Source organism: Sus scrofa, chromosome 9 (assembly GCF_000003025.6).
Source record: "Sus scrofa isolate TJ Tabasco breed Duroc chromosome 9, Sscrofa11.1, whole genome shotgun sequence".
NCBI lineage: Eukaryota > Metazoa > Chordata > Mammalia > Artiodactyla > Suidae > Sus > Sus scrofa.
Window position 1 is genome coordinate 52,572,651 of NC_010451.4, and position 16,966 is coordinate 52,589,616.

Below are 16,966 nucleotides of genomic sequence, written 5' to 3' on the forward strand. Positions count from 1 at the left end.
ACCTTTCAAGACTAGCTTTTCTTTTCTTTCTTTCTTTCTTTTTTTTTTTTTTTTTTTTTTTTTTTTGCCTTTTTTGGGCTGCACCAAGGCATATGAAGGTTCCCAGGCCAAGGGTCTAATCGGAGCTGTTACTGCCTGCCTACGCCAGAGCCACAGCAACACCAGATCTGAGCCACGTCTTCGACCTACACCACACAGCTCACAGCAACGCCGGATCCTTCACTCACTGAGCGTGGTCAGGGATCAAACCCGCAACCTCATGTTTTCAAGTTGGATTGTTTCTGCTGCACCAAGATGGGAACTTCTTGAGACTAGCTTTTCTTTCTCAGCATAATTCCCTTTAAATCCATCCTTGTTGTTGAGGGTATTGTTAGTTTGTTCCTTTTTATTGCTGAGTACTCTTTAGTGATACAGATGTATCATAGTTTCTGTATCCATTCACCTGCTGAAGTATAGTTTGGTTGTTTCTAGGTTTTGGCTATTAAAAATAAGGTTGCATTATGTATTCACATACAGGTTTTTGGGTGAACATTTTTTCCTCCTCTGGAATAAATGCCCAAGAGTGCAATTACTGAGCTAGATGGTGTATCTAGTTTTGTAAGAAACTGTTTTGCAGTTTTCCAGAGTGGCTGTGCCATTTTTCATACCCAATAGCAACATATGAGTAATCTTGTTTCTAATTCCCTGCCAGCATTTGGTGTTATCTCTATTTTTAATTTTAACCATTCTGATAGATGTGTAGTGATAATCTCATTGTGGTTTTAATTTGCATTTCCCTGATGGCTAATGACATTAAACATCTTTTCATGTGCTCATTTGCCATCTATATATCCTCTTCAGTGAAACGTCTGATGTTATCTCTTGCCCATGTTCTAATTGGATTGCTTGTTATTTTGCTGTTTAGTTTTGAGAGCTCTTTAAATAGTCCAGATATAAGTCCTTTGTCAGATATGTAATTTGCATGTATTTTCTCCCAGTCTGTAGTTTGTCTTTTCATCTTCTTCATAGCATCTTTTGAGGAGCAAACATTTTGAATTTTGATGAGGTCCAATTCATCAAGTTTTCCTTTTCTGGGTCATGTTTTTGGCATCGAGTCTAAGACCTCTTTGCCTAGCCCTAGGTCCTATTGATATTCTCCTGTGTTTTCTTTTCTAAAAATTTTATAGTTTCATGCTTTACATTTTGGTCTTTGATCCATTTGAGTTAGTTTTTGTACAAGATGTGAGATTTAAATCAAGATTCACTGTTTTGCTTGTGGATGACCAGTTGCTCCAACATCTTTTTAAAAAATCAATTTGGCAGTATTTATCATGAGAATATAATAATGATAAATAATGAGTATTTATCATGAGAATATAAGAATGTTCTTAGCTTTGTAAAAAATTTTACTGAGTATATTTTGATTTACAATGTTGTGTCTAACTTCTGTGGTACAGCAAAGTGATTGTTATACATATGTTTTTTTCATATTATTTTCCATTATATTTTTTTAAGTTTTATTGAAGTATAGTTGATTTACAAGGTTGTGATAATATCTGCTGTACAGCAAAGTGATTCAGTTATACATATACATAATCCATTCTTTTTCAGATTCTTTTCCCATATAGATTATCACAGAATATTGGGTACAGTTCCCTGTGTGTCTATAGCTTTTTGTCTGTCACTTTTGGGACTTTGTCCTAAGAGAATAATGCAGAAACATGAATAAGCTATAAAGCTGGAAAAATAGTCACTGTAACATTTTTTATAAAATTGAAAAATTGGAATTAATCTAAATATCCAATAATAAGGAATCAGTACATGTGGAACAATATTTAACAATTTAAAATGTATTTTCTCAATAATTTTCACCCACTCAACAAATATTTACTCAGTATCCACATGTGTTAGTGACAGGGATAACAGGGCAAGCAAATTAGACACCACCCTCTCTTCCAGAAGCTTGCAGCCTAGAAGGGAGACTGGGAAAAAAAAAAAAAAAAAAAAAGACAATTCTGACACTTAGAAAAATACATTCGGCAAACTGAGTAGAAAAACAAGAACCAAAATCCTGTGTGTACGTGATGACTAAAACTATGTTGAAACATACGCATGTGAAAAAGACTGAAAAAAATCATCATTCTTTATGGGTGACTGGATCATTGCAGTTTTTTTCCAGCCTCTATTTTCCATACATCCCATAGCACTTTCTTTCTCCAATAATAACAATGCTAAGGAGAAAAGTTCAATTGAGAAATAGCTTCTTACCAGGAAAAGGTTAGGAACGTCCATCTGAAGAGGCAGCAGGCACATATACAACATCCAAAGGGCACGGAAGAGGCATCAGACAGTTGGGTGTCCCAAGGCCCAGCTAAGTCATGCTGGATGAATCGGTCAGTCAGCAAGTATCAGTGGGGTGTCTGCAAAGTGACTGGCACAGCACAAGCCACTCAGAATCTGTGTAGGAATGGACAGTCCCTGACATTTCAGGGTGCTTCCAAGAGGTTCTGAGCTCAGTCTTTGGAGCTTGTACCTTCCCTCAGATGGTCCTTGCCACAAACCTGTACCGTGGTCAGGGAGGGCACCATTGTCCCCGTTTGTCAGACAACAAGGCGCAGAGACCTTAAGCCCTTGACCAAGGCCACACAGACATACATGGCAGGCCTGGGGCTTGACTCCTGGCCCTCCACCACTAAGACCAGTGCCATTCTCAGCATGCCAAAATTGCTTTGAGAGCAGCTGTGATAACAGTGGGGTCTAAGCAGGCAAACGATCAGCAGATACCCACAAGGAGAATTTAAATCCTGCGGCTAGATATGAGTTTGCCTAGGGCAAGGAGAGACTCCTCTCCTGGGGTGCTTGGGGCCTGGGGTGGCAAGGCATCGAGGGGACTGCAATCCAGACACCTGAGCTCACCACTCCTCCCTTTCCACAGATGGTGAAGGCAATCCAGGTCCTGAGAATCCACCTGCTGGAGCTGGAGAAAGTCAATGAACTCTGCAAGGACTTTTGTAACCGCTACATCACCTGCCTCAAAACCAAGATGCACAGTGATAACCTGCTCAGGAATGACCTCGGGGGGCCCTACTCCCCCAACCAGCCCTCCATAAACCTTCACTCACAGGTAACACACAGGACTGGGTCTCATCTCCTATCCAGGCTCTTAAGCCAGGTGTCAGAATGTCTGCAGGTCCTGTGGAAACCTGGGAAAGTGGTCCAGACTCACTAGATCCTTTCTCCAGAAGGTCCATCCTCTGATCTTTGTCAGACAGCACAGTCCCCTTTCCACCCAGAGCTCACCATGCCAGAGTGTCGGCCCTCCCTGGAGGATGACCAGATCCGAGAGGGACCATGTACCAAGTGATTCCTGGCTTCCTGGTCCAAGATGTCCCAAGCAATGAGCACAGGTGTTAAGGAAATGGGGCACTTTGTTGGAGGATGAGGTGGGGACGGAGCTGGGAACAGACCGACACATTCCAGCCCCATGGCTTCTCGAGGGGGCTGTGGCTTGATGCACTCTCTCTGTTCTGGGAAGGGGATTTGGTTCTCCCTTGAATCCTGCCCAGAATAGCGTAAGCCAGCCTTCCCGGGACAGCTTCTCCCCGATCATTTGCTAATTGCACACACTACCCTGCAGTGTTTCAAGGTCACTATGTAAGTCACCTAAAGTCATCTCTCTTGAGATTCACCTGCCACTTTCATCCTGGGAACTGAGGACTGTGGAAATGGTGGCTACGTGCTCTAGGGGAGAATGGCGGCTCTCTCTTGGACAGAATATTGTCCCAAAACTTATAAACTTAGAAAGCTTCTGGTGCTACCTTTCCATCAGACTCACTGGTGTCTACATAAGCCATAGGCTCACCACTTTCTTCTCCTGCTGAGCTCCAGAGTCTAGGACAAACACATGGAGGGTCCCCCAGGAGGTTTGCAGTGGCCTCTTCCCATGAGACAGCCAGGCTTGGGGTTATGGGTAAACTTTCTAAGAATGCTTGGTGAGAGGTGCTAGAAAGAGCGCCTAAGAAAGGTGGTGCCATTTTTATCCTTAAATCTTAAGGATGAGAGTTCCCTTGGTAGTGCAGCGGATTGAGGATATAGCTTTGTCACTGCTGTGGCTCATGTTTGATCCCTGGCCCTGGAACTTCCAAGTGCTGCAGGTGCAAGGGAAAAAAAAGCTTAAGGACCAACATGTATAATATATCTCTCTAGGTTGGCAGAGGCAGGGGGAGGGGCAGAGTGCCCTCTAGAAGGCCAGCCACACCTTGTGCATTTTGACAAGTATCGCATCAAACCCACCCCAGTGGGATCTCTGCAGGACTCTATAGTGAGTACTGCATGGGACACAAGGAAGGAAGTTTATTTCCACTTCCCATTGCTTGAAATCACCAAATCACTTTATTACAGATCTAAACTCAGCCGCCCAGGCTTCTGCTTGCTAATATTCTCTCGAAATAGACTCATTCCTTCAGAGTCTTATTGTACTTTCCCTTATGATCAAAATTAGCAAGAAACTTGCATAAAAGAGGACAATAATTGCTCAACGAGCATCTCGTTTGTAATTTATTAGTTTCTATTATTGTGGGTTACCATGGTGACGCTGCGCAGCCCCGGTGACGGGAGAGATGCAAGATAGGAGCCGAGGAGGCTGTGAGGCCTCACCAAATGGAGATGCACATTTTTATCAGTAATTTTCATGAAAATAATAAGTGAGGAGTTAATGAGATGGAAAGCCATCCTGTGGCTATTGTGAATTTGTTTTAAGTGTTGATCTAATTAGAATGCATCGGTCAGGAAAAGTAATGAGGATTTAGTGCCTCACAGAGATGTGAGGATCATATCAGAAAATTAGCACAAGTCTTTGGAAATAATCAGGTCCTTGGAGAGGCAGTGGGTTTCCCCTCCTGGGCCGCCCAGCCCCACCTTGAGCTCTGGCATTGGGGGGGCACCAGGGTAGCTGGAGCCGGGGGTGGGGGAAGATGGCCAGAGGGCCTAGCAGCCACGGCGGCCCCCTCAGGGCTGGAGTCCCAGGACTAACAAGTTCATCTGCAGGAAGCAGAGGCCCTGGAGATGCAGGTTAGCAGAGAAGGAGCACACGTGCTCTGTCTGGGGTGAGCCAGACCTCAGAGATGCTGTCTGAAAAAATCAGTCCTCCTGGGAAACCCCAGCATTCAGTGCCTCTGCACTCTGAGGAAAGAGGCAGGAACCCTGATTCCTATCAGGGTTCAGGTTCCTGTGGGGTCGGCCTCAGATCTCTGCCTGCCAGGGAAGCTGGCCCTGGGTTCACTATTGTAGAAAGGCCTCTGATATGCTTAGAGAGAGGAACTCAGACAACCAGACAAAAACAAAGACACCAAGAAAGAGAGAAGACACTTAGTGAGGTGGTCATATTTGCTGTTTCTCAAACTTGTCCCTTCATGCCCCCGCCCTGTCACCACCCATTTGGTTCAGGCTTCAGCGAGTAAATAAGGTCATTACACATGAGCTACTGCCAGAGCTTCTTAACCTGTTCTTCTGCCTTTTCTGGTGACCTCACAGCTCTCATACACATGCACGTGCACACGCACACACAAATTCACTACACAAACATGCATACACACAACAATTCACATACACATGCCTGTTGGGCTTCTGCTGCTGGCTCTGCCTTCTAAAGCTCGGTCACATCATTCTTCTGCTTGAAACCTCTGATTGCCGTCCCCCCCCCCAGAATTTTTATATCCTTTCACCTGAAATTCAAGGCCCTCCTGTATGTTTCTTCCATGCCCGTGTGTCTGGGGGATGCCCCCACATCTCTGCAGGGCCAAATCCAGCATCTTTCCCAAGGGCGGTAACAAGGCTGCTCTCCCCATGGAGGCCTCCCTGACACCCCACCCATAATGGACTTTTCTTTCTCTCAACCAATTTCTGGGCACCGTGGGCCCTTTACGTAGTAAATATCGCATGTGACATCACGTTTTCGTCCCTTGTGTAAGCCTCAATTTCTCTCCTAGATAAGAATTTTTTTGAGTAGAGACAGTATTTTAGATCTTTTTAGAACCCACACCTGATGGAAGTCACACAGGGTCTGGTACATGGTAGGCAACCAGTAAATATCTGTGGAAAGATGGAGAGAGAGAGATCAAGAGAGGCAAGAGGAAGGCAAAGGAGGGAAGGGAAAGAGGGAGAAAGACAGAGGGAAAGAAAGACAAGTAGCAAGGGTCGCATTCCCGAGGGAGGTAAGAAGAGGCTGATGAACTGGAGGAAAAGAGCAACGAAGAGAAAAAGACACAGACAGAGGAAGAGGGAAGCGAGGCTGAAGACAGACAGAGGCAGAAAAGAGATGGAAGGAGAGATGGCAGCAGTAGTGGCCAGGGAGTGGGCAGGAAGGACAGGTGTGGGTTCAGCACGGCGTCCCAGGTGCTGGGAAGGAGAAGGTGAGCAGGACATGCTATGTACTGTCCCATCCACATCCTCAGGCCAGGTTCCCATCCCTGCCTCACTGAAGTGCATGGGGGCTATGCAGGGACTTCCCAGGAAGGGGCCACTCACTGAGACTCGGCGCAGGAGGCAGGTCTGGGGTCTAGGCACAGGAGCCAACTTGGGAGAGGAGAGAGAAGAGGAGTGTAGGGGCTTGTGTGTGTGTGAGTGAGTGTGTGTGTGTGTGTGTGTGTGTGTGTGTCTGCACACACATTTGTCATGGTTTGTCCTTAATCCCCCCAGCCTGAAATAGCCTCACCGAGCGCCAGCCTGGCCTGGGGAGGGGTGTCTCCCCTCTGGAACACGATCCTCAGGATCAACATTCCAAACACCCCGCCAGCTTTGTTGCAAACTGCTGGCTCATGGTTTTGCCTGTGTGCTAATCATTCAGCCTCATGTTGCAAAGTGGGAGATACTTTTTTATTTAAACCACCCCACCATCGGGTGCCCCACTGTGTCCCCATCCAGCTTTGTAGGGTTTGGGCATATTCTCCCTCGACCTTCCATTTCTATGTGGAAGTTTTCTCTTTGGGGGTGGAATGCGGGAGACTGAACCAGTCTCCAGGCAGGAGAGCTGAACCAGTTTCCAAGCACTTGGGCCACAGCCTGTTCTTGCCCCTCCCCAGGAGGCCATCCTGTTCTGCTTGCAACTAATGATACCCAGGCTCCTTGGGAGGGCAGACCTCAGTAAAGAAGTCTTCCTCGACGGCACAAGCTAAACCACTCCACTGGTGGGACCCTACATCCCGCCACTTTCAAGCATTAATTTGACCTGAAGCCCATCCCTCCTTCTCTGTGGAGACGAAACCTTGGTCCTGTTTCAGGGCAGATCAGGCTGTGCCAAGGCTCTCCTTCAGTTGCTAAGCATTTGGAGGATGCTTACTGTATGCACTGTGCCAGGTCCTGGGAGAACATGATGAAGTGTCCAGGATGAGTGCCCTGTCTCAGCGGAAGGGAGCTTGAGTCATACCTGAGGATCTGGATTAGTTATGTGAGCACAGAGGGCTCAGGGGCAGGGGGCACTGAGGAAGGGCAGGAAGGCAGCTGAGGGAAGGGGTTTGGACTGAGCCAAGCGTGTGTGTGGCCTAGGTTGCCTGGTCACCACTCAGCATCTGTCTCCTCCCACCCCCAAACCTCAGGGGAAAGCCCAGGTCTTGGTCTCATCCTGCACATCCTCATGGCTGAGGTCTGTTCCTGCCCAGAAACAGGATGAGAAAACCTCAGTAGGGATCAGATAGGCCAGCAGGAGGATTTTCAAAGCCTATTATGATTAGAGAAGCTGCAGCTTCACTGGGAGATTCCTTGGGAAGACTTCCCAGGGTGGGGGATGGGGAGGAGCATTTCAGGGAGGTCTGGAGGAGTGGGGGGCAATTAGTAGAACTCTCGGTGTGAGTGTTCCCAGTGCAGAGAGAACTGGAGCAGGTAAGGAACAGAGACAGCCTTTCATAATCCCTGGAAAGAAGGAGGCGTGGTAGAGTGTGGAACAACACACCCTCGTGCTTGGTGCTTCTACTTGCACACCTACTGTGCCCGCTGGGTTCCAAGGACACAGTCTTTAACCTGCAAATGTACTGATGGAGTATCTTGCAGCCAGATTTGTGGGGGTTATGCTGATAATCACAGCCAATTGCCAAAGATTTTAAAGGTAGTGGGGAACGTAGGCAATGGGGTAAGACTTGGAGACAAATTAATTGAGTTGCCACCTCTCAAAATGCTCAAAGAAGAACCAGCAGAGAAAGGAAAGAATGTCTGTGTTTATTGAGCATCCTGGTCTCAAACAGTGAATGTAGCAGGTGCTTTACCTAGATCATCTTGCTTATTCCTCACAACAAGCCTGCAAGGTGCACTCTAGTTTCTCCATTGTACATCCCAGGAAATGGAAGTTCAGAGAAGCTAAGGCGCTGGCTCAAGGTCACACACCTACTAAGTGGCAGTTAGGGAGAGGTTCCTCCAGAGTCTACTTTCATTTACTGGCTCCTTTTTAATGTTTCTATGACATAGAAAAAGGAGAACCAGGGGTCCTGGGCCTGGGTGGGGAGATGTGACACTACCTGGCTTGTAGAGTAGGGATTTTGAGACTAGAGAGGAAGAAACCAATCACTAGGAAGCAAAAATTTGGATTTCAATCAATAGATTGAAAGCAGGGAGGGGAGAGGTACAAAGGAAGCACAGCTCCAAGATTCAGGGCCTGGCCAAGCAGATAAAACTCCCCAGCTGTGTTCCTCTCCAAAAAGAGGAAGGGGACTAGCCAGTGCACCCCAATATGGGGAAGGTGGACTTGCCTATGGACCTGCAAGGAGTTTACATTTTCAAAATTAGCAGGAGGCCAAGGGGTGGGGCCGATCACCTGTTCCCAGACCCTGGAAGTTCTGCCCTGTGGCCCAGGAGGCTGAGGGTTTGACCAGTGAGTTTTAAGGTGGGCACAGGAAGGGGGAGTGACATACCCAGAAAGGTCACCCCTGAGATGGAAAGGGGACACCCCCAGACCAAGTGATAGGAAGTTGAATTCCGGGAGCTATGTTGCCTTCCTCCTGCCCTAGGCATTGAGGCTGTCCCTTTTCAGTGCCTAGCCCCCTGCCCTCCAGTTCAGGGGGCAGGACAACGAGACGGTGGCTCTTCCAGGCTAGGAAACCTGAGAGGCCTCCTCCTTCTGAGAAGAATGTTCCTTAAGAGCAGCAGCTGCTACTTGTCTCCACAGGCCAGAAGTGCCTTTCCCTTGAGACGAAAGCTCCCAGCAGAGTGGGACAAGAACAGGATTAGGTGGCTTGTTTACATGTGATTGGCTTCCTGGGTTTGGGAACCCGGCTTTTCCCAGCCCAAGACAGGACACTGGTTCTGCCAGAGCTAGAGGGAGGCTGCCAAGAACGGGGTATCTGGGGACAACAGTAACCTCCTGACCCTACTAAGGCACACACTCACCCCTTTCCAGGCCAAAGCCCGGTCAGGCCCAACACTGTGCTAGGCAGGTTGGGGGAGTTCAAAGAAAGACCCCTCTTTCTCTCAGAAACCCTGCAGCCAAGCAGGGAGGGAGGGAAGACACATGCACGGGAAAGAACCCGTGTGCCAGGTGCCAGGTACACCAGGCCGACAGGAAGAGTTGAAAGAGTCAAGAGGATGGGCCAAGGGCATGCCCAGGGTGGGTCAAGACAGGCTCTCCAGCAGAAGCCAGGCGCTCAGAACCAGCTTGCTACCCCTCAGCCCCAGCAAGTTAGTGACAAACCCATCCTCCTGGGAGGCTTGGGAGGCTTTGGGGCGCACGATCTGGGCTGGTGGATCAGCAGAGACCCCTAGTGGCCTGGGGGTGGATGGCAGACAGCTGGGCCCTGCTGTTCCCGGCTGCCCCCCACACCCTTGTCGCCCCCAAATACACACAATAAATCTTAGGGAATGGTGTTGGTTTTCCTAAAATGCCCAACAGGAAGGGCCTTTTGCAAGGTCATCCAGTTCACTCGCCTGTTTCCACAGGCATCCTAGTATGATAAAAATTCTAGCCATTTCAAAATTAACTTAAATCTTTTCTAATCAGCCCCTTCCTTCACTCCTTCGTTTCTTCCTCCCGTCACGGTTTATTCCAGGAATTTCTTCCTTTAGTGGAAATTCAGTCTTCCCAGGCCACATAAGACCTTTCCCTGTTAACAGTGAAGAAAGATGCCTGGTGGGGCTGACACAGCTCCTCCTGGACTGATGTCAGACCACAGGATCAGAGTTCACAGTCACTGGCAGTTCATTTGTGCTCCCCACTGCCACCTGCCCTTCACCTCCAAAAGTAATCACAGAACCTTTCACTTTTTTATAGTAAGGGCTTCCTTTTGAACAAGTCACCTCTTTTTAAAATGTACCCAGTGACCTCCGTGGTTCAGAAAGAATGACTAATGGCCTGGCAGCTGATCCACGGGTGACATCCAGGAGAGGCAAGTTCTCAGCCATCCTAAAGCTGCTCCCCTACCTCGTCCTGCCTCCTCCTGGGGCGGGGGAGGGGGGAGGGCACTCTCTGCCTTTCTGTGTCTCTGGGAAACAGCTCACAAGGAGCAGGAGTGGGATGGCTTCCAGGGAGACCAGCAGGTGGGTTTCCATCTGACTTCTTGGCCACCTGGTCCATGCCCTAAGAGACATCATTCCTGGGAAACTCCATCAAGGTTTCAGCTTTTTGGCCTATTTCCTACTAGAATGTAAATCTTACTACTAGAAAGTAAGAGACCACACGCCCCCCAACTTGAGGGAAAGGCTCCACCAGAGAAGTCAAGGAAGTCCTATGATTCCCAGGCTTCTGGCAGTTTCCAGAGGCTTGGGGACACCACTGCCATGTTCCTGGTAGAACAAGGCAAAGCATTCCTGGGCTGGATAACTAGCCTTCATCCCCTAGTTCCTGGACAACTCTAGCAGGGAGTTGAAAATGTCACTGAAACTACCAAATGAGCTTCTCGTCTCTTTATGGGCCAAGGAGCCTGGCAGGAAACAGCTCTGTCTGGGTCTAGACAGAGTTGCATCCACCTGGTTTGGTGTCTGATGAGCCCCAGGAGGAGGCTGTTGAGAAGCATGCTTAGCTTCATGCTTAGCCAACATTTTCTCCCCAGGGGGCTCCCACTGCTGCCATAGCAGCCCCTTCCTCAGAAAAGACCTGTCAACTCTCCCCAGAGACCCAGCGCCACTGTCTCCATAGAGACAAAGCCTCTAGATGACTGGAGACTAAGGCATGTGCAGAAATAGCTCCAATGTCAAGTCATGGGGCTAGTCTGGGATGAAGATTGCAGTTTCAACTTCTGGGGTTGGCCTTGGTCCAGGAACAAGGGTCATGTGGCAAGGACAGACCACCACAGCTAGATGTGTGCCCCGAATGGAACTCTGTTGTTGCTAAATGAGGAACCCACTCTGTTCTATGACTTCCAGGACAGGCCTTAAACCCTGGCTGTGCCATTCCTTCATGGAGTGACTTTAACCAAAGGAAGTGGGAAATGATTTATTGGATGCCTAAATGTGCCAGGCACTGTGCTTATCTCAAAGGCTGGCTGTCTGACTCCAAAACTCATCTCTGTCTCTCTCTGAAAGCATCAGTGCTGCACTCTGAGCTGGAAGACCTGGTTTCAAGGCCAAGCTATGCAGCTCAAGGAGGTTCTCTGGGCCTCAATTCCTTCTCAGGAAAATAGAATCTCTCTTTTGCTGTCCCCATAGGTAGCGGTGAGATTAAACTGAAATAGCATGTGAATGAATACTCTCTAATAGTTAGTGTTTAGAACAAATAAATATTTTTCAGACCCCCACCTGATCTTTGGGACTCTCTGAGGGAGGTTTTTAAAAAACACAGATTAGGAGTTCCCGTCAGAGTTCAGTGGAGATGAATCTAACTAGTATCCACGAGGACACAAGTTCCATCCCTGGCCTCGCACAGTGGGTTAAGGATCCCACATTGCTGTGAGCTGTGGTGTAGGTCACAGACACAGCTCAGATCCCCAGTTGCTGTGGTTGTGGTGTAGGCCAGCGGCTACAGCTCCGATTTGACCCCTAGCCTGGGAACCTCCATATGCTGCGAGTACAGCCCTAAAAAGATAAAAAATAAAATTAAGTAATAAAAAACACAGATTACTGATGCTATGCCAATGGCCCTGAGAAACTGTGTCTTTAAAAACATCACAGTGCTCAGACAGGTTTGTGAAGCAGCTCATATTTACAAATAGTAGTAGCCAAGCCGCAATGCCGGGAAAGAGCCAGAGTTTGAATAAGCCCATGACATATCCAGGTGATAGCTCACCCTGTTGCCTTTGGCTGATAAAAATGTGCTGGTTGAATCCCAAGGCATACATCTTGTATTTATTTTACCATCTTGTATTTATTTTACCGTCTTTGCTTGTGTTTCCCTAACCTTATGGATATATATGTATATACACATATATATATATATATGTGTGTGTGTGTGTGTGTATATATATATATATATATATATTTTTTTTTTTTTTTTCGGGAGTAAGAAAGCCTGGGACCATTTTTTGTGTTTGGAATTCCCAGATATCCTTCCCCAATGCTAAGCACTGGTTCCAAACAAGAGATTATTGAAAAGTCATAGTCATTAGTTTTAGGGTGCGTGGCATAGAGTCAATTCCTCACTCTCACCCTGCCATTAAATTTACCCTCCAAGCTTGCCTCAGCTTCACCTAATCTCAGTACTGGTTTACTCTGTGAGAATGGTTGCCTAGGAGGTTGGGACGAGGGGAGCTCAACCTTGGAGCTGACTCACGGCTGGAAAGTCAGGGGTTGAGGGCTCCTGGTGTCAGCACTGGACCAGAGACCCCTTATAAATGAGGAGACTGAGGCCACCGGAGGACCACAAGCTGCTGATTCCCAAATCCCCCATCTTTCCTCTGGTGTCCATGCTGCCTCTGGGTTCTGGTTGTCTTGACCTGCTCAACTTGCCTTCAATAACTACTTGGTGAACCCCTGTGACTCCAGGAGCACACTGTAGGCCAGTTCTTGGCACAAGGCCGGGAACCAGTATTTGTGAATGAAGGAAGGCTGCATTCTAGTCCCATTGCTGCTACCCAGCTGGGGGCACTTGGGCAAGTCACTTGGATTTCTGAGCTTCAGTTCCTTTATTTGCACCTGAGGGAGTTGGAATACTCAGCTTGTAAGGGCCCTCCCAATTTCTAGGCTTTTGCGGGTCAGACTCAGCTTTGTACTGGAGCTGTCTGTGCTGCAAGGCCGAGTTCTCTTCAAAGAATAAACCTCACTGGTGGGGAGGCCCTCACAGGGTCCAGAAAGGAAAAGGCGGGCCAGAAGCCGCCCTCTCCCTTCCCCAAGGTCACAGCAGAAGCAAGCCAAGCCAAGCCAAGCATAGAAGCAAGGCCTCCTCCCTGCCACCCCCACCCCCACCCCCACCCCAGAAGCCCGGGCCCTGGAGGCGGGGGAGCCAGACTCCAGCCCTGGTGCTGCTTAGTTGCTTATTTATAGCCCATGCTCCTCCATCCCTGGGCAGTCCAGGAGAGTAAAAAAGGCAGCTCTGAGGATATGCAGCGGTAGGGGTGGGGGGGTTAAGCAGCTGTATTGAGGGAGTGTTGATTTCCTGGATGCCAGGGTCTGGGAGGGGCCGTGCCCGGCTGTGACCTGGGCCTCTGATTCTTCTCCTTGGTCTGCTTCCCTTCACTCCACACTCTAACCTTCACGCAGCCTGAAGGTCCAGGCTGCTCCCAGCTCTAAAACCAAAGCAAGGAAGCCAGGGGCCCTCTTTCCCCACCATTTTCTTGACCTTTTTCCTGTCTAAGCCCTCATGGCTTGTACCTGTGATTCCAGGCTTTGGGCTTTCGAAGACCAGCCCTGCACGGCCGGCCATTGGGCAGATTACCTGGTGCAAGCCCTGTTGTCACAGGAGGAGCCGTGGTCGGAGGCGCTAAGCCACCCGGTGGGACCCCTTGAGGGTCCCTCCACTACTCTTCGTTCTATCAGAGACCCCGACCTCGCACACCCAGGTGCTTCCTCACAGACCCGCCCCAGCTGCAAGGAGGCCTCGCTGCCCTTCCTGGAGGCCCATGTGAGCCTCCTGCCCCCTGTGTGTGCCTGAGCCCCTCCGCCTCAAGTCCAGTCACCCACTGCCCAGCTCTTAAATGGCAATGATGAGGGTGCCAGAAAAATGGTCTTCTTAGTGGCTTTGGATTGTCCACAGGAAACAGGCTGGCAGGTGACAGTGCGGGGCCAAGTGAGACTGGGGAGGGCTCTACTGGGAGCCTGAGGAAGAGGAAAGAAGGGGTGAAATGTGCCCAAGGCTGGCCGAGGGGAGCCTCATATGAGATTCCCTAGAAGACAGGTTATGAAGAGGCCAGGTGGCCATTTTTTATTATTTTGTATCAAATATTTTGACTTCCCAGGCACTGAGCTAGGTGCTAAGGACACAGAGACAAAACATTTGAAGCTGCTTTGTGTGTGAAGCTCGGTGTAATAAATGCTGTGACATAAGTACAGGGAAGTGAGGCCCTGGGGGCAGGGAGGCATCTGGAGACAATTGAGTGTGAAGCATGACTGGGTGCCAAGCAGCTAAAGCCTGGTTTTCAGCCCTGGCCTCACACTGGAATCACCTGGGGAGCTATCCCCCTCCCCCACCCCCCAAAGCCCCAGCTACACCCTTGACCAATTAAATTAGAATCTCTGGGCATCAGCATTGGAACTTCCAAAGTGAAGCCAAGGTGAGGACCACTGGTTTGTAGGATAATTTATGTCTCAGGTTTGCAGGGGAATGGAGTAGCTGAATGGATGACTATTGTTGGTTGGTTGTTTTTAATATGCACCCTTCTTATTTGCACTTGCCAGGGTGCCATGAGAAACACCTTTTGGATCTGGGGCTGGGAGGAGCAGGAAGAGGGAGGAGGGAAGGCAGGAAGGGGGAGGGGAGAGGAGGGATTTGGGGCAGTGACATCTAAGCTCTTAGTGACATTGTCACAAACCACGCACCTCCCTTACTGCCAGGACCTCCTGCAGAATTCCCCCAATTCCATGTCTGGAGTCTCCAATAACCCCCAGGGGATTGTGGTCCCAGCCTCAGCGCTCCAGCAGGGCAACATCGCCATGACAACCGTCAACTCACAAGTGGTGTCAGGTCTGTGCAGGGGATTGTGGGGAACACCCCTGGGAGGAGAATGGGTGGCCTGAGGGAATTCCAGGGGTGGGGGGCAGGACACTGAATAAGATGTCCTAGGAAATGGGATGGGGTGCCCCCTGCCAAGGGAGGGGTTCCCACCTGAGTTTCTCTACTGAAGTGTTCTGTAAGCTTATAGATGATTAGCTCCAAGACCTGATTATGATGGCTTGGGACAAATTTGGAGCAAATTTGGGTCAAAGTCTCATGAGCCCCCTCAAAGACCAACCAAGTAAGGCTATCAGCCCTTCCCCCAAACACACAGGGAGACTCTACTCTCTAGACCCATCCTCCCTCCCCCCTCCCCCACAGGGGCTGAATGCCTCCAGAGTAGAGGGTGTTTACACCTGAATGCCAAGTGAATCAGGAACCCCGCTTGCCCTCACTCCTACCCACCCCTATGGCAGGGGACCCCAAAACTGGTTGTCTCCTCAGGTGGAGCCTTATACCAGCCGGTTACCATGGTAACCTCCCAGGGTCAGGTGGTCACCCAGGCAATCCCCCAGGGAGCCATCCAGATCCAGAACACACAGGTGAGTGTGTGTGTATAGTATAGGCGTGTGCACAGATGCCTGGGTCTGGGGGAGGGCAACCGTGATGTTTTACTCTCTGTTAGGCTCTTTAAAGGAACTCCCTACATCCTCATCACTCCTCTAAGAGGTATCATTACTCCCACTTTACAGATAAGAAGATGGGAAAGTTTTAACTCCGGGGATTTTGCTGCCTCTCGGGGTTACATGGAGGAACCCCGCCCTTCCTGGTCCTGGTCCATACTCTGATCCACTCTAGCTCAGGGGGATAGAGTGTACATAGGGCGGGGAGAGGAGGGAGTAAGAAGATCTGAAGTTAGAGGCCTGAGATCTGACATTACCTCTGCCATCTTGGATAAGCCACCTCACCCCTCTGAGATTCAGCGTTCCTATCCATAGAAGAGGGGTGAACACCAACTGCATACTCCTCACCAGCCTACAGGGCTGTTGTGAGGGCTGGCCATGGTGATGGATAGGAAAACTCTGCAAACCATAAAGCACCCCAGAAATACTACTAACTATTGGATGGTTTATAGCAAATCTCTCTCTACTATGCCCTCTCCATGACCCTGTTTCCTCTGTTCTCCCTCACCCCCCTTTCCCCTCTTCTTTCCTCCCCCCCTTCACCACCTTCATCTCTTCTCCCATTCTCTGAGGGGCTGGTGCCAGGCAACTGGAAAGGTGACCTCCCCAGGGCCCTCAGAATGAGCTGGGAAAGGGGATTGGCAGTGAGAGCCTGCCGTTACTATGGCAACAGGTCCCTAGCTGCTGGCCCGCAAGGCTGCTGATGCTGATTTTTTCTCCACGTGCCCTGAAGGTTAACCTTGACCTCACCTCCCTCCTGGACAATGAGGATAAGAAGTCCAAGAACAAACGAGGAGTCTTGCCCAAGCATGCCACCAATATAATGCGTTCTTGGCTCTTCCAGCATCTCATGGTGAGTGTGTGTGTGTTGGGGGTGTGGAGTTGCAGTGTGGGGTATAAGTAACCCCTTGGGCACCAGACTCTATTGTCACCCCCAGATCTGCAGAGGGCATGGCCTCCAAGAGAGGCCCTCTGGGAGGGATACCATCTTCCAGAGGCCAGGTCAGAGGGAGGTTTAAGTGGGACCTAAAGCTGGGAGACCCTAGGGCTTGCTGCCACTGCTTCAGAAAAGTGTGACATTGGTGAGGGACTGGGGACAGACACATTCTGAACAGAGTTAAATACGGGGCAAGCGTACATTGTTTTTTCACGAACAGGATGAGGTTCCCAAGGGGCCAGTGCTGTGGTTACTGGCCCAGAACCCTCCTCCCCACAGGCAGCCATGCCCACCCCTGCCCTCTCCTGGGGAAGAAAGTGCTGTTTCTCCACTAGGACTCATATTTCCCAAGTCCTCAGCACTGGGAGA

General features: G+C 49.4%; 1 protein-coding gene across 6 annotated transcripts in view; it reads left to right on the forward strand.

Moving 5' to 3' along the window:
• Positions 1–16,966, forward strand: part of PKNOX2 (PBX/knotted 1 homeobox 2) — a 305,484-nt gene that overhangs the window by 269,629 nt on the left and 18,889 nt on the right. For all 6 annotated transcript variants that reach the window (XM_021063089.1, XM_021063090.1, XM_021063088.1 and 3 more), the window contains 4 exons: positions 2,915–3,103; positions 14,878–15,007; positions 15,482–15,579; positions 16,394–16,513. In XM_021063089.1, the coding sequence (XP_020918748.1) occupies positions 2,915–3,103; positions 14,878–15,007; positions 15,482–15,579; positions 16,394–16,513 (537 nt within the window). The remainder of the gene's footprint in view (positions 1–2,914; positions 3,104–14,877; positions 15,008–15,481; positions 15,580–16,393; positions 16,514–16,966) is intronic.